This window comes from Buteo buteo, chromosome 19 (genome assembly GCF_964188355.1).
Source record: "Buteo buteo chromosome 19, bButBut1.hap1.1, whole genome shotgun sequence".
Lineage (NCBI taxonomy): Eukaryota > Metazoa > Chordata > Aves > Accipitriformes > Accipitridae > Buteo > Buteo buteo.
Window position 1 is genome coordinate 22,031,509 of NC_134189.1, and position 25,326 is coordinate 22,056,834.

The 25,326-nt window shown below is 44.0% G+C and overlaps 1 protein-coding gene across 1 annotated transcript; it reads right to left on the reverse strand.

Annotated features, from left to right (window-relative positions):
- On the reverse strand, positions 1–25,326 carry YBX3 (Y-box binding protein 3). The gene is made up of 9 exons (XM_075051626.1): positions 24,996–25,326; positions 20,979–21,042; positions 19,348–19,381; positions 14,302–14,391; positions 13,514–13,636; positions 6,874–6,968; positions 1,670–1,841; positions 980–1,080; positions 1–552 (listed from the first exon to the last, which is right to left on the reverse strand). The coding sequence occupies exons 1-8, from the start codon at positions 25,243–25,245 to the stop codon at positions 1,015–1,017; spliced, it is 894 nt and encodes a 297-aa protein (XP_074907727.1). The 5' UTR covers positions 25,246–25,326; the 3' UTR covers positions 1–552; positions 980–1,014.

Below are 25,326 nucleotides of genomic sequence, written 5' to 3' on the forward strand. Positions count from 1 at the left end.
TTTTTTTTTGGTAGTTGAAATCACTTTTATTTGCGAGGAACGTCACCCATGCTGCACAGTTTCAAATAGATCTTACCAAGGAAAGCGGAAGTTTCTCCTCCCCGTGTCCTGCAGTGAACAGGACTGGCACAGAAAAAAAAAAAAAAAAATCACACCTGGGAGGTTTAGCACCAGCATCCAATAAAAAAAAGCATTTGATTTCAATTTCAGTTCTTTGGTTGGGTTTTTTTCCCTTTTCAGTTTGATACCAAAAGAAAAATTGAAAAATTCAATACTAGCGAAACAGTGAAATTCTAAAAAAAAAAAAAAAAACCAAAACAAAAAACCCCACAGTTGCTGTTGAAACTGGGGAGGTTGCTCTTTCTGAATCTCGCTCTCTTTCTCTCTTCATGCATCTATCTTGCAGGCGTTCCCTGGATCTCAGCTGCTGGTAAATTTGTTTTTTTTCTTTTAAGTTCCGATGTTTCAAAATCTTTGCTTTCGTCATCACTGTTGACAATTTATTGCTTGTGTGTTTCTTTGGTGTTACTTTTGAGTTGTATTTTAGGACACCTGTGGAAAAGTCAAATTTAAAAAAATTGCAGTTTAAGTTTCATTTCCCTGTTGAAGAGGTGAGATGTCAGGTGGAGAAGGAGTTATCATAATAACAGACAGGATAAGCATGGCTGGCTTATCCTGTCCGTAAGCTGAGAGTACAGTATCTCCCTAAAGCAAAACATTACTAACTCATCAGCAGATGCTATTGCTATATAGACCAGATAGATCAGGATTATAAAGCAAAGTTTACTTTGTGACAAACACAGACACAGAGGCAGAGAGAAAGAAAAGCAGCAGACTGTTCTTGGTTTGCCTATACAGCACACTCAGAAGTTATCACAAGTATCTAGCCATACATAAGGGAACATAGCCAGAGTCCAAGTCCTAGAAGGATACACAATGCTGCTTCAGCTGGAGAACAGGAACTATCTATATTCCTTACCTGAGGGATCGTAAAGGTGCCTGGGGAGCCGGACATTACTCAGCACCGCTCTGCTCGGTCACTGGAGCAGGATTTTCAGCAGGTGTTTCAGTCACCTTTGTCTGAGACACAATAAACCTTTATTATAGGCAATGACTGACCTCTAGACCCTTCCTCTGTTCAGTAGTAGGGCCAGCATAACCCAGGTTTTAAAGTAATCAAGGAAGATGAATCCTCAGAAAATATTAACTATAGGCAATACACTAAAGTTTAAGTATTACACAGCAGATTCTGTCAGGGGACCACCTCAAGCAGACGTAGGAAGAGAAAGTCTTTCCTCAAAGGTAAAAATCTGTGTTTGCAAACAGTTCCCTGAAATAATTTGGCTCAAGCAGTCCAGGAAATGGACACAACTATTTCTCTCCACTTCAAAAATATTCGTTACAGTCTGACCCCAATTAAGAACTATCCAGAAGCAATCCCTATCCCACTGCTGGTTCCATTTAAGAGAAGCTGCTCATTCTCAAAGAAGGTCATAAGGAACTGGCAATGAAACCAGCTACCTTCAAGCATGAGCACTCTGGACTTAGCCATCAGACTCCTCCAGCACACCAACAATACGCTTGTCAAAACTCCCACAGGACAGAAGGTCTTGAGCATTCACCCCATCAAAACTCAGCCTCTGCCACGTTTTGCCAGGGGCATGCTTACCTCTTTCCCATCCTGAGCTGGAGCATTGGGTGGACGAGGTCGACGCCGGTAGTTGTATGGGCGCCTATACCCACGGCGAAGTGGCTGCTGACTCATAGCATTGGCCTCATGATGGTTCTCTTTGTTTTCAGCCTCTCCAGCCACTGGGGCAGGGCGTGGACGCGGGGGCCCTCTGAAGAGGGGTAGAAATAGGTATTACATATGAGAGGAGCCTGAGAAGGTTAAACTACCATAGTTTTAGTCCAGCAAAAACCTCTCTAACCAAATACCTTCTTTAGCAATTTTGAATGCTAGCAAACCATCCCTCTGGAATTTGGCTGGCATATAGTTGGAAGGGAAAGACAAGCAACCTGGGCGTCTCTTCACTGCTGGGCTACGTCAGCATATTCTACTGTCTATCCTACAATAAAGATGCAGTTAGCCCATTTGAGTTGCTGGCTAGGAGAATAAATAAGCCAGCAGAATCAGCCTGTGTGGCCACTACTAAGTTAGCCTTGGCACAGCTATACACCAGCCCAGTCCTATTCACAATTAATGGTGCGATCCCTGGGAATCTCAATTCCACCTGTAAACCATTCCTGGATCCTTGCTCTTTGCCTTATGTTGCCCCTCTCAACCATAAAAAGCAGCATAGCGTGTTTCTCAGTCAGGAGAGTTGGACCTCGTTAACACTAAGCTATCAAGTCCATGTTCCTGAAGTATGCAAGAACATTTCCTCCCATTTCCAGTATAAACAAGGTATGTTTATAAACCATCAAAACACAGCTGAAAGTGATGACGAAAGTCACTGCCTACTATCCAGTTCCCATTAGCTGACTTGACTAATCCACAGCTATCTAGTCCCAAAAGCCAATGTAGCTTTTCCAAAGGAATTTAAAGCACTAGTGTCACTGGACTTGGTGCATGTAAATGCAAGTAATACCTCCCTGTTAACTCAAATACAAGCATTCTGCACTCATATACCATACTTCTTAAAGGAAAAAAAAAATGCATCAGAACTGCATAAATTCCTGTTAGCCATGGACAAATTATCCAGCTTGTGATTTACCCACAAAACATGCAAAACCTCAGGTGCCTCACTGTACTTGATGTGGTGCTATTCCTGACTGGCCAATGCTAATGAAGACTTTCAGGAACAAAATCTATTCTGCTCAGATCCCTACAAGTAGCAGCAGCCTACCCCATTTCCCACAATCCCACATAAGAGAGACAACTTTAACAGAAATGTTCACAGATAGAAAAGCTCAGAGTAGAGGTGGAAGGCTTGTGGTTCTAGACCCAGCATCCAGAAGGATGGATCCATTTTGCATGGAACAGGTAGTCATTACAATTAAGGACAATCTTGTATTTCCTATGAAATTCAGCTTCTTGTTGCTCTTGTACTGTTATTTACCTCTTACTGTTGGTTTTTGAACAAACGTGCATATGAAAAAATGGGGATTACATGGAACTTGACCTCTGAAGCTAGTTGACAGGGTGACAAAGACAAGATGAAGAGGAGCAAGTGAGTGAATGGCAGACCAATACAAATCAGCTCCTTGACAGCAGAATTATAAAATGGTTTGGGCTGGAAAGGACCTTTAAAGGTCATCTAGTCCAACCCCCCGCAATAAGCAGGGACATCTTCAGCTAGATCAGGTTGCTCACAGCCCCATCCAGCCTGGCCTTGAATGTTTCCAGGGATGGGGCATCTACCACCTCTCTGGGCAACCTGTGCCAGTGTTTCACCACCCTCACTGTAAAACATTTCTTCCTTACATCTAGTCTGAATCTGCCCTCTTTTAGTTTAAAGCCATTAACCCTTGTCCTATTGCTACAGGCCCTACTAAAAAGTTTGTCCTCATCTTTCTTATAAGCCCCCTTTAAGTACTGAAAGGCTGCTATAAGGTCTCCCTGGAGCCTTCTCTTCTCCAGGCTGAACAACCCCAACTCTCTCAACCTTTCCTCATAGGAGAGGGTGTTCCAGCCCTCTGATCATTTTTGTGACCCTCCTCTGGACCCCCTCCAACAGGTCTGTGCTGAGGACCCCACTGCTGGATGCAGTGCTCCAGGCGGGTCTCAGCAGAGAGACTTTTCAGTACTTAAAGGGAGCTTATAGGAAAGATGGGGACAAACTTTTTAGTAGGGCCTGTAGCAATAGGACAAGAGTTAATGGTTTTAAACTAAAAGAGGGCAGATTCAGACTAGATGTAAGGAAGAAATGTTTTACAGTGAGGGTGGTGAAACACTGGAACAGGTTGCCCTGTGCTCACAGGGGCAGAATCCCCTCCCTTGACCTGCTGGCCACATTTCTTTTGATGCAGCCCAGGATATGGTTGGCTTCCTGGGCTGCAAGCACACATTGCTGGCTCATGTCCAGCTTTTCATCCACCAGTACCCCCAAGTCCTTCTCTGCAGAGCTACTCTCAATCAATTCATCCCCCACCCTGCACTGGTACTGGTGATTGGCCTGACCCAGGTGCAGGACCTTGCACTTGGCCTTGTTAATCCTCATGAAATTCACACAGGCCCACCTCCCAAGGTCCCTCTGGATGGCATCCCATCCCTCAGACATGTCAACCACACTGCTCAGCTTTGTGTCATCTGCAGACTTGCTGCGGGTGCACTCGATCCCACTGTCTATGTCATTGATGAAGATATTAAACAGTACTGGTCCCAGTACAGAATCGTTAGGGACACCATTCATCACTTATCTCCACATGGGCATTGAGCCATTAACTACTACCCTCTGGATGTGACTATCCAACCAATTCCTTATCCACTGAACAGTCCACCCATCAAATCCGTATCGCTCCAATTTAGAGAAGGATATTGTAGGGGACCGTGTCACAACACTTTATGAAGAACACCAGTGAAAGTAATCCAGTGTTTTATTTAACTTGTCACTCATTCTCCAAGATAAAACAAGTCACAAGAAGCCAAGAATCTGAATGAGCTTTTCCACTTAAAGGAATTCAGTGAAAAAAGTGAGGCAACATTTCAAAAGGTATGACAGTCAGAGGCTGACTATTTCACACTGATATTTTTAACTGCACCAAATTCCTTGGCTATGAAATTGTTTCCTCAGTGTAAAGGGTGGAAGCTGGAGTGGTCATGTCAGAACTATGGCTGGAAAAACGAAGAAAACAATCCTACACTGGCCAGTTTAAAGTATGACTAACACAGATGACTCAGCAACTTACTCTGCATAGCCCCCTGGAAAGCATCAGTGTTCATGTGAACTCCAAGGGATCTTTAATAAGAACCTAAGAATAGCCTACTGAGTCTTCAAGTGTCTGTTTATCCCAATTCTATGGATCCCTAGGGAAAAATAAGGACAAGGAAACCTACTTCCGAAATAGCCTCCCAACCTCCAATTGGTTTACACACTGGGGATTTCCCAAGCCAGGGAGTTTGCCTGTTTAGAGATATCACAACGGTGTTCTCTTCTAGTTATTTGACCAGTCTGCCCCAAGCTCATGCAAGCTTTTAACATCGCCAACATCCCGTGTCAAAAAGCTCCAGCAATCTGCTGCACGCATAACAACCCCAGTCAGCAACCTGAAAATGAGTCAGCAGTGCACCACTGCAGCAACAAAGGCAAAATGGATCCTGGGCTGCGTCCACAGAGGCATTAGTAAGAGAGAGATGCGACTATCCCACTCTACTCAGCACTTATCAGGCCACACCTGAGTACCGTGTCCAGTGCTGGTCCCCACAATTCAAAAAGGAGCCAGACAGACTGGATACGGTCCAAAGGAGGGCCAAGATGATCAAAGGGTTGCAGACAACTGACCTGTGAGGAAAGACTGAGGGAGTTAGGTCTTTGCTCCCTGAAGAAAAGGCTCATGGGGGAACTCACTACATTATTCCAGTACTTAAAGGGCAGCTACAAAGACGACAGAGGCCTTCTCCTCACAAGGAGCCACATTGAGAAGACAAGGGGCAACAGGTACAAGTTGCACCGGGACAGGTTTTGTCTTAATATAAGAAAGATTTACAGTGAGAACAATCATTTACTTGGAACAACCTCCCCAGGAATGTAGTCGAGTCCCCATCACTGAAGGTCTTCAAGATGTGATTGGACAGGGTGCTAGATCATCTCATCTAGGCTCCCCTTCCCACAAAAGGTTAGGCCAGATGGTGTTGGTATTTTTTAGGTCCCTTCCAACCTGGGCTGTCCTATGGTTTTTATGAACCTCCCTTTGTTCTTCAGCATGTCTCCCACTTCCTTCATTCAAAGGCTCCTCAGTGTATTCTTTTATCAGAAGAAAAAGCAAAAGCAATTTCATCCATCCTTTCCATGTTACTAATTATTCTGCAGACTTCTATAATCAATCTTCATTTGTCTCTTCTCCCAGCCTCAGAGTCCTCAGTCACTTCCACTCTTCACACACTTTTTTCCCCTTCAATCATTTTGATGAGTTTTATCTTATTATTCTGGAAGCTCTCCAGTTTCTTTAGCACCCCCTTTCTCCAAAAGTTCTAGCAAGAGTAACTCTAATATTCCTAATTTGTTACCTTCTCCTTCAGGAGCCCTCAACGAACCTAAAATTTAAATCTTGACCAACAGCAATACCCTCCACTAGCACAAGATACTGCAAGGTAACTATAATGCTACCATATAATCTAATGGCCTGTAAGAGGACACAACTTCAGTTTTTACTGAACAGTGGGCTTTCCTCTGTACCTACAAGTAGCACCAGTGCATAAAACCAAGCCCGCATGACACATAGGACTGAGCTGGATGCGCACAAGCTACTAGTCCAGTGCTGAACTGCAAGCTACTGTCTGCAGTCCACAAGAAGAGCTATAAAGCACACCCTGCCCTTGCAGATGGTGGGCCTGGCTGTCCCAGATCAAGTGGGATTTGGATTCATTACTTGTCCAGGAAAGCATTAGAGTTCAGCTGGGAAGACGTGGACCCTGCAACTCACATCAGTATGTTGCTCAACTGTGAAAAGTAACAGGATACAAAGAATTCTTTACACTTTCTTGACCTATTCCTCACTCTGAGCAACATATACACATTAAACAAATTCTACAGTTGTTTCCTTCCTTACTCCTACGGCTTACCTTTCTCCTAGTAATTAAAATACTTCTCACTGTCCCTACCATTTGCATACACATTAATGACAGGGAATACAGCTTCCTGCTCTTAATGAAGCCTGTATAGATCACAAAAGCATCCAAATGTAATGATGAGCAAAGGAAATAGTACAAACCTGCGATAGCGGGGACGATACGTAGGATTCCTATTGACTTGTTGATGAAGTTGTCCTCCTTCTGTGACCCCATCCTTGATTTCTCCCTCACCACCCTACAACCAAAAGAAAACAGAAGACAGAGTTAAAGTTATTTCATGGGCAGTATATTAACTATAAAGCCCAATGATCTGAACCTAAGTTCAAAAACAGCGTATCAGTACAGAAACACCAACATATCAGGTAAAAAGAAGCAGCAGATACTCAAAAGACTTTAATTTGAGCAAAGATAAGAGTAGGACAGACCAAGAGCCAATAAGGCTGCCCTTGTTCCTCACAGTAACAGACTAAGCAGCTACCTGATGATGCCTCCTCCCTGTCTGCCAAGAAAGGCAGAGAACCTGACAGTTCTCTCCGATGCATACGCAAGTACATTTCAAGACATGACACTGCATTGCAAGAGGTAAATGTGTTATGGAGAGGCAGCCATTGACCAGGACACTTCTGAATTTGGAAACCTAACTGAAAGCCATCACACTGAAACTTGCCAGAGACCACTTCTGGCTTCATTCTACACAGAGCCCCATTCCACAGAGAACTCCCACAAAAATATCAAAAAATTTAAAGACGGAAAAACTGTACTACATCATGTCAAATACTCTTCTACACAGTCAACATTTTCAGCCTTTCAGAGATGCAGTGGTTCTTTCCCCTTTAGTTGTTAACTGTTAAAGCTGTATGTCAGTTTGGGTTTTTGTCTAGTTTGTTGTTTGGGTTTTTTTGTTTTGTTTTTTTAAATATCAGCCATCAGGAATGTCTATTTCATAAAGTTACATTATTAGCATTCCCACTACACCATTCTTCCCTTTAAAAAGGGAATTTAACAAGAGATGGGCTTCTGTTTCCAGATCTTCTGGATCTGATTCAGCAGGAAACAAAAACTATTGCTTCCTGACAGCCTTCAGTAGTCTAACACTGCATTTGACAGGTCTCCTTCGAATTCCACACAGTTATTTTAACCACCACCATCATGCTTTGCTCTATTTTAACTGGCAAATCTCAGGTAACTGCATGGGCAGTGAACTTTTCCTTAGCCAAGATAACATGATGATAAGCATTTAGAAAGGCTGGAGTGTTGTAGGTTGTAACGAGAAATCTTGGGGAATTAAATGAACCTCAGTGACCAACCTGGACAATCTTCTCCTCTCACCACAGTAAAATACCCTCCAAATGCATTAATAAATTTCAAGCACTCTTTGTAGTTCTCCACATTTCCAAAAAGCACAGAGACATGGCCTAAAGGCAACTGGAATATTTCACATGCTGTACCTAGAAATAGCTATACCAGCTATTCTTAACAATATGACAGGATCAACTGCTGAGGTGAGTGGAGAGAAACCAGAAATCAGTTAAAAACCCACAATCATAGATAATATTATCCATTACGTTCTCTCATGTATAAAACTCATCAGGATAACTAAATATCAAACGGAACTCCCACTGACTTAAGTAGATGGTAATACTAGGTAGCATCTGATAGCAGTTGAGAAGTACTTGAGACACTCAGAACCCAAAAGGAAAATTACACTTCCGAGTTTACAACAGCATTATACTACTTATATCTACTTTGAAACACCAATCTGTCCTGTTTGAACCATGATGCTTTGTTCTACATAACCATACAGTTTAATAGACCTGTGATGGGTGGTCAGAAGTGTCTCAAGACAGTAAGGCAAGAAATAGCATTGACAGTATTGTGTGTGGCAATAGCGATTCAGAGGTCTTGGGATTTGCCCTTTGTGAAGGAAGGGCCTAATGCTGCTCCTGCTTTCACTCTCTTCCTCACATGAGGACTGGCAAAGCACAGAAAGAGAAGAGAGCAGCAAGATGTGAAGGGCAGAGAGGATGCAAAACAATCCCTGAACATGTTCCAGCATAATCACTATTTCTCTTCCCTCGGATTTCTGAGCAAGCACACATGGAATCAGTGCTCAGTTCTAGGGCTGCAATGGTGGAACCATGAAGGCCTAGCAGGTCTTGTCTGAGGAACAGTGTGCCAAAAGCTAACAAAGCATCAACCAACCTAATTGTAGGGTGGGGCACACAACAATATTTTCATCAGCCAAAGCTCTCCTCTAGCATTTGACAATCAGCATCACATCCACAGCTCTTTAAAAGGCAGTATTAAATTTCTACATGTTTTTAATGGCACAGCCCAAGTCCACTCCTCCCTACAGAGGCCTGCACTGGAATCTCAGATAAAAGACTCCATCTCCTGTAGTGACGGAAAGAACAACTACACCTTATGAAGCATTAATCAAAAGCAACGCAAATGTTTTCCTATTCATCTTGAACTGAATGTTGTTATGTCAGTATTTTAAATGGGTTTGGCTTAAACAATCAGTTGAAAACAAGAGCAGCAAAGCAACTGAACTGCTTAGCCCAGAAGTCTTGATAATTTCCTACATCTTCTATAGTATCACAAAAATTCAATTAACACATTACATTAGTATCACTGTTAGTTGACCTAGGTCTATTGGCCAGAAGTGAAGTATGGCTCCAGAATAAAGCAATTATGCTGTCAGAAGTCACTGAAACAGATGCAATTTGACCAGAAAACAGAACCTGAGCTTTGAGGTCCTGTTCTACTATACTGATAGGAAGATTACATTCCTTTATTAGGAAAGCTTTGTTTGTACTCTTAAAAGCACCACACCATGTCTAGCACACACACAATCCACAGGTATCTTCCAACTCAGTGTAATACCTTCTAACAAAACATTAGGTCATCTTAAAGGATGAATGAATGAAGCTGGCCTGCTACACTCTATACTTTCCTCGGAAGAAGGCCAAAATAGCCAGGCAGGCTGTGATTCCCCATGAAGATCTCACACAGATTTCTCTAACCCTAGAAGGCACAAAATTTTATTGCTGTCCCTCAAAGAAAAGTTTTGTAAGCATTAACTGTAACTGCAATGCGGTTTTTACCCATCTGCTTCCCCTAGTTTCTTCTTTGTTTGTTCTTACACCTCTTCAGATCAGTCTCTAGCTTTTGTATAATACTATTTATCTTTCCAGGTCTCCTCTCTACAACGAATAGTTTCAGTCTACAAAACAGCTCTCAAACTATTTCACTTATTTTCCAACTCATTGGTATAGAGGCTTCTTGTATTAGTAATGCAAACAATATGTAGATGCAGACATCATTGGTTCTCAAGATTATTCCACAATTCATTGTTCTAACATTTTGACACCAGCTCCATGCCATATCTATGTTGTCCCTGTTTAGTGAGGAGCACAGCCTCTTTTCTGTAGTAGATACAATTAAGAAATTTCTGATATGAACAAGTACCTCTACTCTCCACAGAACTCTCCACACAATCCAGACACAGTTCCACTAGAGCTGGTTAAATACCTCTCATTCCTCAAGGTTCTCTGCACTCTTGAGAAATTCACACAATGTGTTCAAAAACAGACCCAGTAAGTTACACACAGAGTACAGGCACATTTGAGTTAGCATGGCAGACAGAGGATAGGCATCTTTAGTTTGCCTAAAACCATGCTAGTAGGCAAGGATAAATCAACTCTTGCTGCGCTACAAGGTTAGATTGGAGTTGCTAACAGACATCAGTTAAAAGTTCTTGAAACCTAGAAGGCCACCATGACAAAAGTCACCTCAACAAATTAAACTTTTTTTTTTTTCAGTAAATACGGGATTGATGATGTGGGCAGCTGAGCTCTGGGAAAACCTTTCACCTCTACAGCCTAGTAGATCTTTAAGCATAGCAGGCCTGGGTACACCTAAACCTTTTCCTTCAGGTGTGCAGTAACAGTTACCTGCAGCTGAGTAAATATCCCTTCAGCAAACACAGCCCAAGAGCACCATACCATCGGCAATTCAAAATGTCTCAGAAATATCCTGCAGGACGGTTAGCCAAAAACACTTCCTCAAGTAGAGAGGCACAACCTTTAATGTACCTGTTAATGGGACCATACAGAACAGCGTATACATATTGCTATGGCTCACAGACATTGCTACCTTTCTTCCCCCTTTACACACATGGAAATGGAAGGGGAAAGAGGAAGCCTTGTTAAAGGAAAAGCATATTAGAAAGAAACATCTTTCTAGACATGTGGTTTCAGTGTGAAGAATGTGTTAATTGATGCAAGTGAAAAATCTCTAAAAGGAAATACCGACAGCTTCAGATGAGGATCCACACTACTCTCAATTGATCTATGAAAGCAAGCACACAGGGGATGACAAGAGTATGTGGATAAGTTTGAGTGGCTTCACTGACCTACCCTAGGCCAACTTCAGGGATAAGTCCCTGCAAGGACTTCCCTGAAGTGGAGCTTTGACTTGTTCAGGCAACTAATAAGTGAACAGATAAGAAGGCCCAGCAGAACTGGCTGCACCTCAAACCAGCTCAGAGCACAAGAAGGGTCCACTGCAACATGCAGAAAGTTGAGCAGGCATAGCAGAACATCAACTTCGGCTGCATAAGGAACTCCTGACTGAGCTCAAACATGAAAAGGAATTATCACTTAAACAAGTGACTACACAGGATACGTTCAAGAGTGCTGAAGGAGCTGGCCAACTTCACTGCCTGGCCAGTATCATCTTTGAAAGGTCACAACAATCAGAGTTTACCTTGTTACCTGCTAGAGTAGCATGCTAAGGGAATGGTACTATAAAGTCTTCATCATCCCTGAATGAAACAGAATTTACTCTTAAAATGAGATGATACCAAATCCAGAGGAGCAGTCAAAGCACTGATAGGAAGGCCTGACATTCAGAGGATACTCAATAAGCTAAAGAGAAGGACCAACAAACCTCATGAACAAAGGGAAACCAGGAAAGAATGAACACCCAGGTTAATGTCCTTTTGTAAACTATCATTTGCAAGTTTTGAAGGCTGTAATTCTTCTAGAGTCAATGGTCCCAGAGGAAGAGCAGTACATTTTAGGTTATGAAGTGAGAGATGACTTCCTGGAACATCAGGCACCAGTCACACAACAGCTAAGGTCTGGTATCCACACCAAATCAGTCTGGGGACTCAGATAGAAACAAGCCAAAGAAAAACAGTGTGATACCACAATTTGTTCCCCTTGTGTACATCTTCAAGTACTAGGATCCAAGTGTGTTAGTGTCACATGCAAGCCAGATTTTTAGCTGCATGAGTCTGCATTAGACATCCAAGACAACATGTCCCAGCATGAGTACCCTGAGACTGAATGCTCCCCATGTCCAAGCTGGGTCTCACATTATCACTCTTCAGACAGAAACAAACAGCTGCTTTCCATACTCACCAGTACACAGGGTTGTCTAAGCCTTGATACATCTGCTCATTTAAAAACTGAAGCAACTCCAAGACAACACCAATACCACCAACTATAGCACTGACTCCCAATAAAGACAGTTGATGGAGATTTTAATCTCAGGAGAGCAAAAGGAAACAGAACACATACTGGAACATAGCTGGCTCATGAGCTAACAGGTAAGACTAGAAACATCAAAAAGCTGAACAAAACCAAGCATCCTAGTTCTTTGCCACTTGGCGTGAAAGCTGAAGCTTGCAGACTGTATCATTACAAAAACAAAGACATACTCAGTAATAAGCCATCAGCTATCAGCACCAAATTCTAGCTGTCTCCAAGGGACTCTGAAAGAACACCTTTCATGTATTTAAGGCTCAGTGGTGTCTAGCAGGATTAAAGAGACCTCGTGATAGCTAATATAAACAGCTAGGCTTTAAGGAAGGATTTGATAACACTTGTTCTGTTTGCCCCTGTGCTGTCAACTCTGTAGAACAAGATGAGAAAGGAGTTACGTTGCTTGGGCAGAGACTTCCATCAGGGCTCTCATATTGGATCATTCACACATTTCTGCAAGTGATGATCACAGACTCAACTATTAAAGAAAAGATAATCAAGCCTAGAGTATGTTTCAGCTTGTTGGATTGTTCTAGGCACCAATTTAGCACAAGCACAACATGGACAGGCATAGTAACTGCTAGAACTACAGCCAAGTACCTCATACTCACTTCTCCCTCTGCAAAAACTTGCAGGGAAGCTGCTTAGGAAAGCTTGCAGATGTTATGAACAGCTGTGAATAGCTAGTTTAACAAAAAAAGCATTAACTTTACACTGAACTGCTGCAGGCAGAGGCCTACAAAGGGATGATACATGGAGGTTTCAACTAGTTGGTCAAAATACTACCATGCCATGCAAAAGTGACGAACTCCTAAACAAAGCCCATTTTCCAAATAACACTTTCAAGTTACAGTTATACTACTTGGAGCAATATAAATACTTTCCCTTGCTTCAGGTAAAGGGCATGGTGAACCACTTGGGTGTCTCACTCCTTTGTGTTTACTCTTCAAACAAACAGATACCTAACACCCAAAGAGATGCTTTTAAGGCATTCTAGAAAGAAAGACATGCCAAAGGAGGGCCTACAAGACACCCAGTACAGAAAATATCAGTATCAGCATCAATGATGTGCTGGAGGAACCCAGATTATTACGGAAGAACACTCACACCTTAGTTAAGCATTGACAGTTTACTATATGCCAGTGCTGAAGCTGTAGTTCCCTCTCATGAGGGGACCGGAAGACTGCTGAGGAGGCAGGATGACCACCACTAAAGAAATTAAACTTACACTTCGAGGTGGTCCACGGCGTCGGCCAAAATAGCCACGTCGATAGCGGCGCCGGTCTGCAGCATAGCGGCTGCCTTCTACAGGGACTCCATCTGGACCAGTGACATTAGCTGCTTCTGCACCCTAAAAGGCCAAAAGAAAGTAAACCAGGGTGGTGTGAGGAAAGAACAACCAGCTACAGGGAGAAGATGAAACAGGAAAGAGGCTTTTTTTCATCATTTCCCAGCTGCAGATTCCTTCCTCCCACATAGTGCAAAAGCAGGTTTGTTATTCTCATGATCATAACTCTTGGTTAAGGGGTTGAGTTAAGACCCTATCAGCCAGGCTGAGTTCAGAGGAAGAAGCAAGAAGTAACTGATTAACGGGGGGGGGGGGGGGGGCGGGAATCAAAAAAGCTCAGAAAACTCAGAAAATGTTTGAGGAAGTACAAGCACAAAGAACTTGAAGGTTCTTACAGTTATTAAGCTACCAGACTCCAAGACAAATTCTTCAGGGCAACATATGCCTCAGTTAATGATCACTGGGCAGGCTGCAAGCTTCAAATGCTCTATCAAGTTACAGATTCTAGAAGGACTAGAATGTAGTTAAGAGTTTCAATACATATCTAGAAATACTTCTTAATGAAGCCTTTAAACAGATCTTCCACAGAAAAGCTGTATGAATGCCACCACCCCAAGGATTAACACATTAGACAAAAACACCAGATACACAGCTAAGGTTGTGTTATTCCCCATTAGAGTGATATTAACTCTGTTGGACCACACCCCAAAGTCTCCATAATCTCTCACCTTCTCTCCCTCGACCACATCAAATTCTACAGTCTCTCCATCACCAACACTGCGCAGATACTTCCGTGGGTTGTTTTTCTTTATCGCCGTCTTTAAAGAAAGAAGATACAGAAAAATGTATTTTATCTTACTCATTATCTTACACGTTCATAGTCCTGTAGATGAGGAAAGGACAGTATTCTTCTGCTACAATCCCAACTCTACACACAAGATCAGTTGCCACACTAAGATATTTCAAATACATGTCTCTCTTACTCCACAGGCCCTCTAATATTCAGTCAACCTTTACTCCTTTCTCAGTACTTATGATTTTACGAATCAGCTGTTGTCCCAGAATCCCCTCTGGCAAGCCTACTAAATATCCAGATCATTACATATTTCTGTATGAACAGAGTTCACACTGGGTGTTTGATCTCCTGCAAGTTGTACCAAGGCAGCTCCAGCAGCAAGCATGACCCATGCCTTCACAGCCATTAGGAGACCTGTAGACCATCTACAGAGAACTTAAGACCAGGAGCATTTTTGTAGAAAATGGCATTAACTATAAGGTATCATGGCAACTCATAGTAACTCAGGAAGAATTACTGTATCCCTGGTGTAACAAATAAGCATTTTACCTAAGCACTGTAAGGGAGACCCTCAAAAATTAGGCGAGTCCCTAAACAACACAGGAACAGTACCAGACCAGACAGTTGCAGTCTTAGCCATCTCCTAGACAGAAACACCAAAATACTATTAACAACATGGCTTCGGATAAAAACTGGTTGAAAACCTCCTCAGACTCACAGCAACACTCAAACCTCCTGAAGTGATTTTCAACCTGTCAACTACCTTTCACTCTGTGGAGTATTTCTAGGATTCCACAAAAGGCAGTCAGCAAGACAAGCCTACTATCTGTTCATTAGGTAAGGGTTCACAAACTGGAAGAGGCTGGAGGAGAAAAAACCCAAACACCACCAAAACACACACATTGCACAAGCCAATCTAGTAGCCAGCCTTTTACTGAAGTTCTCTTAAAAGACCAATTCACTTGAAGTTTCCCGATAAGGGCATCTTTTGTAAGCATGGAGGCAGGTGCAGATCCAGTAGATAGAAGCACACAGGGAAACAGAAGGCACATATCTAGCTTAAGAAATGGGGTGCAGGGCAGAAACAGAAGAGACAGTTTTCTTGAACTGCAGACAGATATGACAAACAAGCAGAACAAAGATCAGTTGAGTTGTTGCCTGTGCATGGCAACTATATTCTTTCAGTCAACAATAGCCCCAAAGTATTTCCCACTGAAGGAAAAGTTCTAATCAGTTTAAAGTGGAGCTTAACCAGTTTAGGAAAAGTATTCTCACTGTTGCTGAATACAGCCCCCTTTGTGTTTCAGGCAACAGGCCAGCATGTCCTTTTAGCTGTACATCTAGCCACACCTTTCCCTGTACCCTGCAGCATCCCGAACAGCTTAAGGAAGAATGCAAGAGTGTACCTATTATTGCTACCAAAGCAAAAACAACCCAAGAGGGTTGTTTTGTTTTGTTTTTTGATACAGGAAGAGAATGAGCTGCTCAAGTGAATTCTTTTGGGAATTACTTTGGCAAGCAGAGACTCCCACCATCAGCTGAGACAGCTTTGTTCACTTTCTGCTGACCTGTTGATATAACTGCCCCATTTCTAAAATCAGCTGGAAGTGCTACCTTTTCCATAAATGCTATTACTAATACTAAAATTACTATCTTCTCTGCAGATTGTTTAAATCTTTTGCTACCACTTGTACTGAGACAACTGACTCAAACTCATAAGACTTGTACTCTGCATATGATGGACATGTCAATAAGGTGTATTTCAAACTCCTTCCCCTTTCTTGTAAGTGCAGAGGAAGAAAGGACTACCAGGTTTCTTTTCAGCAGAGGGTGTGCTTAAGATTAACAAATCTCCTCAAGCATCCTCCAAGAAGGGTAATGGAAGATAAACGCAACAGGATTCCACATGTTCTGTTCCAGCTTTATAGACAGAAACTTCAAAAATTCAGACTTGAAACTGAACAACCTGCCAACAGGAAATAGAGGCTGCCACACAGCAGACTGGGGTTTGTTTTATAAAGGCAACCAGGAACAATTTCAAGTAAGTCCTAGAATTCAGAGCAGAAACTATACAGCTTTACTACTTACTACTTCAGCTGCAGGTAAACATTGATGAAATAAGCCTCTAACAAGCCTAGGCTCTAAGCTTGATGAAAAGACTTTTACTGTGTATATCCAGAGGGGAGAGAGCACTACTCTCCCTATTACTGTTCACCAGCATCCTGCAGGCTCCACTTTCTTTGATTCAAAAGACAGATGTTCTGTGTTAACACAGACAGCACTCAACAATTAAGACAAAGCCTTTCCTTTCCCAAGGGGACATTGATGAACAGAGAACTATAACAGTCTTCACAGATAGTTCAGTATTTTCTTGGAAGAGTTCTTTCCATATCCTCACAAGCACCACACCACGTGCACATCCAGCATTGTCACAGCAATAGCCAAAATCTGTTACACCAGTTACTAGTGCACACACACCAGGCTGTGCAAGGTGAACAAAATCCAGTGAAGTAAAGAAAAAGGAAGACCTGGGCAGCAGAAGAGATGCTGCTTGTTTGTTCAAACTATGCCTAATTAAGCTGGACTTCTCTGACTACTGACACTTTTTAAATGGTGTCAAATTGCAAGACCCTCGTCCCCCCCAGACACACTCCACCCCACAAGGCAGATCAATCCCTATTGCTCGCACCACCTCTAACCGACACAGCGCCCCAGACAGCACCTTGCATCAACCAACCGGACAAGGATGCAAGCAAGACGAAGCAGGTGAAGAACTGCCCTTCCGCAAAACACTGCTTGGGCCCCTGGCAAGACAAAGGGTTAATTCAAAGTAAGCCATGCATGCCCTAAAGAGAAAAGCATTTTAATCTGTACTAGGTTTATAAATAGCATCCAATAGCCAGACACCCAGCGTTAACCCCCATTCCAATCATGAGATCGGCCTGTTCCCTCCCCACTGCGGATGTGTGCGGGGGAGGCAGGGAGGAGGCTGTATCTATTCAACTAGGTCAGCCTTATTCTGAAGGGATTAGGCATGTAATCCAGCCCCTCCCAGGACAGGCGCAGGGAGGAGGGGCAGAACCAGCACTAACTGTGGAGAGGGAGCTGGAGCTTGCAGCAGGATGTTTGCTTACGCCATGGATTTGCCTCCCTCGCCGGGCGGCCCCATCAGAAGCTCTGGCCAGAAAGCCCCAGGCTCTGGTAACAAGCACATTCATGTACAGGAACAGCTCAAGATGGAAGAGCTGAGGAACATCTGATTGCAGCCAACCCAGGCCAGAGCTGGAAGCATCTACTCTGCCATGCACAGCCCACCAAGAGGGTTAACTGGATGCAGGCTTGCACATGATGTGGTATTTCTGAAACAGCATGCCAGTTTTGCTCAGTGCTCACTCCGAGAGGATTTCGGCCACAGGAGATGGGAAATAAGTTCACACACACACAGGAGTTTCCATTTAGGTGAATAATCTTCTCCACAAGTGTAGGAGACAAGACAGCAAAGATAATACTACCTTGCTGTTGACCTTCACTGTTTGGGTCTCTGCAGGCAGCCGTCCCAAGCAGAGCAACACTGATCCATGTTACCTCTGTCATCAGCACAACCACCATTTTCCAGGATATCTTCCCACAGGCCTCAAGGAGACCTCATTTGCCTTCAAAGTAGTTTTACAGTGCTGCCTAACCAGAACAAGTTTCTGTTATTAGAATTCTTCTCTCCCTCCTCTGAACATACTCCCATCAGGCTGCAGATGCAGCACCTGTATTGGCATGCACACAGCACATAGTCATTAAGGAAGGAGAGTGACCACTAGAAATCGGTACATGCATTGAGGCCTCTTGCTCACAAATCCACCAACTGAACCAGGAATGTGTACTGCACGTACCTCCCAACATCATATTCACTCATTACAGGCACTGGACTTACTCCCTCCCAGCTTCATCCATTTTCAGATAATGGGTCTACACTCCCCAACCCAGAGAAACAGTTATCACAGGCTATTTAGTCAGGAAGCCACAGGAACTCTCGATGTTGACCAGCATTTAATACAACTACATATGCACATATCCTCGTCCTCTGCGACAAACTCTGAGTGCAAGTTTCCTGGTTACATTTGGTGGAAATACTGCCACTTACACCACAGAGAAAGCTCATACTTTTAAGGATCACGTGGGGCTGCAGATATTTCATCTGGGACAAGCTCCAGGGGCAGTACTTCATTTTCTGGTGGAGTAAAAGTCTCAGATGATGCAAAACCAGACCTAAGCCAACTAATCAGTTTGCATCAGCGTGGAGACAGCATCCTCTGTCTTCCCATTAGTTGCCTGCCACCTGAGAGTCAAGGTATAAACTTAGAACAGCCTACTGACAGTTCAAGGAAAGTTAACCAATGACAAGCTGCTGGGCAACCTCTCTCTGCTTGGGCACACTTGGCACACAGCCTTCCTCCTCTTTTTCCTAAGAGCAGCTGCCTCACGCAGCAACAGCTGATGGCAACCCAGGCTGGTCAAGAGCCAGACTAGATCACTTTCTCTCCAATACCAGGGAGGGCATTCAGAACAGACCTGCAAATGAAGAGGGTAGGAAGAAACAGAAGACACAAGGAGCATGGGGAAAAGCAGGGGGGGAGGGCAGGACTGACAACAAGTAGCAAGGTATTTACAGAACAGGAGTCATCTCCCCAGGGAGGGACAACCAAACAAAACAAAAAACATGCCAAAAAACCTTTAGTGTTCAAATCGGAGCAGGCAAAAGAAAGCATAAGGGGCTGTAATACCTACTCCTTCAGTTATAACTCCAGAGAGAAGGAAAACACAACCTAATATTCCTCCCTGAAAATTTCAACATACATGTCCATTCAAGGTATTTGCTGTAAATATCCTAAGGAGAAGCCAGGACAAGGTTGGGTGGCTGTTTCAGAAAGTTGCATTAGAAACGTATCACAGTGCACATCTCTAAGTACAATTACTGCTGTCTTACCTGATGAACAAACACATCTTCTTTGGTATCATTTCTGCGAAAAGAAAGTGAGAAGTCATAAGAGTTTAGACTAAGAGACTTAAATAGAAATCCCTGACTTCACAAGCGAAACCCTCCTTCCCCCAGCCTGTAGTACATCCCCTGGATTCCATACATTCTGTGTAAGTCTATGCTACCAAGACCCTGCTCTGAATTTCCAGGGTCATATGCTTGACAGCAGAAAGGACTCCCCACCCTTCAGAAGGGTGAGGGGACAGGGGGAGGTTCTCTGTAATATTCTGGCCAACATTCAATATTTTGTTTTGACATGAGGCAGAGTTAATGACTGGACTGCTTGCCTTTCACTATTCTACCCCCCCAAAAAGACTTCCACAGGGGCTGCAACCTGAGCTGTTGTCCCAGAGGTCAAGCAAGACTATCAACAGGACTGGCCACAGCTGTTAAGAGAGCTCTCCTTTCAGTGAAACTCAAAGCAACCATGCACAAGAGGTATTAGGAGAGTCCATTGGAGGGGAACCCAGACATGAACATGAGGTTGTCTGGATTAGGCCAGCCAGTTCAGGCTTCCGTATGCAAAACATGAAGACAGGTCTGAGACCTTGATTCTGTGTTCCCATTCAACAGAAAGAGCCTAGACCTTGACGTCTGTTCACTCAATTCCTTCTCTGCAGATGGCACAGGTGGGTCAAAGAGTTTGTGGAGATAACGCATAATCCAAAACTTGTTGCACTGGACCGAAGTAATAGTAGACTTTGGTTTAGGAAGAAAGCTAACAAGTTATTACACCACAGCCAGCTAAAGGCTCTCACATCAACTGCCATGAAAGACTTTAAGAGTACTTCCTAATTCAAGCTTTTCTTCTAAGCTTACACAGCACTGGACAGTAGTCTCCAGAGACTGGGATTAATGCTGTACTAGAACTGGCTTCAGAACCGTGAAAGGTTTTTCATAAAGCACACAAGACATTTAAGCTCCTCAACCCCACATATATTCCAGCCTTAAAAGCCAGAGTTTCCTCCAGTAACTTGGAAGCATGGGTCCTGTGTACCTAAGGTTGGAGTGTGATCAATATCACTTACAGCTATGTGGATTAACAATGCCATTCAGAAGTTTGGTTACATTCAGAGGAGAATAAAAAAGATACAAAGAGAATTCCTGTAAAGCCAGGCCCAGAATATCTTCAGTTAGATGATATCAGAGAATCTCAGTGTGTATTTAGAATAATTATTTTGACCAATCACTTAACACTTGAATTTTTATCCCAGAGTATTTCCCCTCATCTTCCAACCTTACTTGCACCTTAAAAAAAGCCACGCAGTCATGAAAGAACATACAGCTCATTAAAGCTGTAGTAAAAGTAAACATAAGAAACAAGTAACAGACCAAATCTGTAATGAGTTTGACCCTTTCTGTTTTCTCCCCATACACACAACCCTTTTTTTTGGGGGGGGGAGCGTCCCCCGAGATGATATCAGAGTTAGTTAGTTGAACACCTGGCCAAATCTGGCTGTTGACTGCATGAACTTGTAGTCAGGTCCTCAGGTCTCTGTTGCAATTATTAACACATGGCATATTATCTGTACCATGAGTCTTAGTACAGTATAAATAAGACCATCACAATTTAAACATACCTGTTGATAAAGCCATATCCATTTCTGACATTGAACCACTTGACTGTGCCAAGAACTTTGGTGGCTAGAAAGAAAAACAAGTTACTCTAAAACAGAAGGAAGCACAAGAATGTTACAAAAATACTTTTATACCTGCACATGAACCAGATCTATTCTGTTCCCTTAACACTCAAAAGTGTACCTTCATCTCCCACTTCAATTTATATTAACACAGTAACAGGAAGCAGTGCTTTAACACGCTGTTCTTCAGCCAAGAGTTTACCACACAGCATCCAGAATGAAGCCCAGCTCTAGTTTCAGAATTGGCCATCCATCCATCTCTTATTTCTTATCCCAGAAATGGGCAGTGAAGCTGAAAATCCCACTGCCATTCATCAATTCTCTTTAGCTTAGTAGCTAGACATGAAACATAGCTGAAGAAAGCTGTTTAAAAGTCCTCTCTTTCACTCAGTTACCCCTCCTTTCTTCCTTGGAAACCAGAACTGGCCAAAGCAGCAGTATCAAGCACCATGCAACTCTCTCAAGTGGAGAGGCAGCAGATCCTTATTTCGGATAAGCTCTTTCTCGCTTTGTCAACATCACTCTAATCAAACAAGACCCCACAAGATGTTTTTGGGTTTTGGTTTTTTTGTGGGTTTTTTTTTTTTTTATATTCCAACTTCTAGGGACCTTCTGTTTTTTACCAATTATGAACTAACCAACTTTATGTTCCAAGGCCTCTAGGATCAAAACAAACTCCTGTCTCAACACCAAAATAGCACCTTACTTAGAAGCCATACTGCATCGTCTTATAGGATCTGGTGAAACCTGTTCCTCCAACACATAGGAACATGTGGGAGGAACTCAACAGCGATGGAGGTAGTTCAACCCCTCCTTCCCTCTCAGCAACTGGGTGGAGACTACAAACTTGTACTTTTCAAACCTGTAGGAAAGGGAGAATTTGGGGCTCTAGACTTCAATGGCTGTTACTTATTACACAGCATGACCACAACTGTCTAAGCAATCTACATAGTACTTATTTGAAAATGGTCTAGTCACCTACAGATGACTGCTTGTTAAAAACCTTACATATGTTTGGGGGGCTGGGAAGAGCCCGAGAGGCAATTAAAAGGAAAATAATCTAGAGACAATCTCCAGTTCAGAAGTCCAAGCCAGTCTGCTAGAGGTACGAAGAACACACTGCAAATCCTTACCTTCATCTGCTCTGCGCCTGCATTCTTCCCTACACATCCACTAGGAGATGACAAAGCTAGGCAGACCTTTGGTCTCATGCAGTCCTGCCATTCTTATATACCCCTCTGACAGGCAAAAGGAGCAACCTCTTTCTCCTCCTCTGAATACAGAGCTAAAGTAGGAATGTTTTTGATAGCAGTCCACTGTAGCACTGTTGCTGTTACTGAAAGTACTAACAGGCCATTTCTCACTGCACTTTTAGAAGCAAAGGTTTTGGTCTCCTTTAATACACTGTAGCAGAAAATGTTCAAAGTTAGAAGAAGCAAAACCCTGTTAAGACTGAGACAGTTCCTAGAGAAAAGGGCTCTACTTAATACAGCATCCATTCCCAAGACTTCTTGTTTACAGAGATAAAAATTCTTAGTTCCACTGCCTAGTACTGATTCAGTAACAGTAACATTCTTAAGCATCAACATTTATAGTTGTGCTTTTAGGTTTGGTTTCATGGGGACATCACTAGGTACAGACTCTTATTGCTACCATAAAGGCACCTGCTATAAGCAAGAGCTCGCTGCACTAAGACAAGTCAACAGGAGAGGAAGGGAGGGGGGGAAAAACAAGAAGCACAGAAACAGGTGCCAAAGGCACATGCAGGTTTTAGTCTGCTTTAAGAAACAAGGCTAATACCACTGATTCCCCTACCATCATCCATTCCCTCCCCCACAAAATAGCTATCGAATCTGTTGGCCTATTTCAATCAGATTAGGAAGAGGGTGAGAAGCCTAGGAAGCCTGACAAAAACCCTCAGAGGAGTCAGAAAGCTGGTGGAAGGAGAGGTACTCGAAACCCATTCTACATGGCCAGCTAGCTGCTGCAAAGTGGACATCCACACGCACAGCCTCACAGCAACATTACTCCTTTCACACAAGCTGCCAGAGACCAGGGGTTAGTCTCCAATACATTCCCTAACACAGTGTACTGGGGAAATACCATCCCCTACCCACACTAGTCTTACAGTCTCCCCAAAGCACTACCACGGGGTGGGAAAGAACGTCAGACACAACAGCATGACACTGAACATCTGAACATGCATGTGGCCGTGGTGCAGCCTTTGTTAAGCCTGAGCAGTCATAGCAGGGAAATGAGGAAAGGAGGAGGACAAGCCCAGAGAAAACCATAACCAGTTTTACTGACGAGTCAGAGAAGGTAGTTGATATGATGACACCTATCCCACCAGCAAGTGAAAGCCCACATATTTCTACAAGATGCTGTACCCTGACATCATCAAAGGAAATGATCATCAGCCACTCCTACCCATGACAAAATAGCCTTTCCATTAGTTTTAACAAGGAAAGCCAAAGCTTCCTGTGACTGAGAGAAGAGAAAGTTAACTAACCTTTATCCTTATTCCTAGAAGTCAGACATTTGGATGCCCTGGGCAAGCATCAGACCTTGCTTCTAATGGGATCTTTGTAAGAGGAGACTTAAGTGAACATAATTACAAGACCATTAACAGGGATATTTGAAGCAGACTTGAACATAAGTCCATTTTCAATTAGCATTATCAATGATCATTTTCCTTACAACTCCTGCAAAATAGCTTGCCTAGCAATAAGGCCAGTGTGCAATACCATCACCACAGTGGTTTTCTTTTTCTTGCTGGACCAAGAAAGGCACTTGTGCCTTTACTTTTTTTCTTTCCCCTTCTCCAAGCAACAGGAATTGATAAAACACGATTAAAACATTACCAAGAATGAAACAAGCCACGTTAAGGTGAGCAGCAGCCAGACATACCAACAGATATGGATGTGCCTTGACTGATTACTGACAAATCAGAGAACAGAACGGGGGGGGGGGAGGGGGAGGAATCACACAACCTGTACCTCCAATTTTTGTTTTGCTAGAATCCTTCCTACCTCAGCTCCAGAGAAATCCTTTATAGAATCCTTCCTACCTCAGCTCCAGAGAAATCCTTTACCTGGCTCCTCTATCTGCTGCAGTAAGACTCAGTCTTTCCCTTCAGAAGGGAAGACACTGTCTTTCCTTAGCGAAGGTTCAGGACTCTGCACTAGTAGCCAGCCTCAACTCTGCCTTGACTAACCTCTTAAAGTTATACAGTTATAAACAGAAGATCCCTATTTCCACTGCAGATTGAAGTCTCGTCCTTTCCAACAGGTTGATCCTGTTTAATCACAATGGGAAAAAAAAAACCAAAACAACAACCAAACACACTAGCTACGCGCTGGGCTCGAGCACAGAGATGGCAACTTGGCATTTTGCTTGCCTCTTTGTTGATAAAGTCGAAACAAACAAAAACCCCAAAACACGAAACTTGGAGGCAGTATTACAGCAGTAATCTCTATAGAGATAAAAGTTGTGCAGAGACCTTAAGATCAAAGGGGGGCACGCAGGGTTTTCCAAGGGGAGATATCCGTCCAGGGCACGGCGGCAGGTGCCGGGAAGACCCTCAACATGGCTGCACTTCACTCACTAACCCCGACCGGTCCCGGAGAAGCGCCCGGGGCCGCGGAACGCGGCCCCGGGCGCTTCTCCGGGGCCGGTCGGGGGAAGCGAACGCCGTTCCACACAGGTACTCCCGCCCAAATCCCGACTTGGCGTCCCGGCCAGGCGCCTCTCGGCTCCCCCCCGGCCAGGGGGAGGGCGAAGAGAAGGAGGAGGCACAGCCGCCTTCCCGGAGCGCAGCCTGACTCACAGCCGCGGCGGGGTGGGGGGGGGGGGGGAAAGAACCGGGCTGGGCCCCGGCCATGTGCTGCTGCCCCCCCGCACCCTCCTCCTCATCCCGCAGGTGCCCCGGGAAGTTGGGAGCGGGGGTCCGGTACTCACCCAGCACTTTCTTCTCCGTCTCGGCCCCGCCGCTTGTTGTTGTTGTTGTTGTGGTGGCGGCGGCGGCGGCGGCGGGAGCCGCCTCAGCAGCAACCGCGCCCGGTGCGGCGGCGCTGACAGGACTCTTGGGCTTGGCGTCCGGGGCGGCGGGCGGCGGCGGCGGCGGTGCGGGGGCTCCGGCGGTGGTGGTCGTGGTGGTGGTCGCCGTGGTGGTGGTGGTGGTCGTGGTGGTCTCCGCCGCCTCACTCATGGTGGCGGGCGGTGGGGTGGGTGGCGGGCGGGTGCGCGGGCGCTGGGGCGGCGGGTGTCCTCTGGGGCCCGCGCTGGGTCT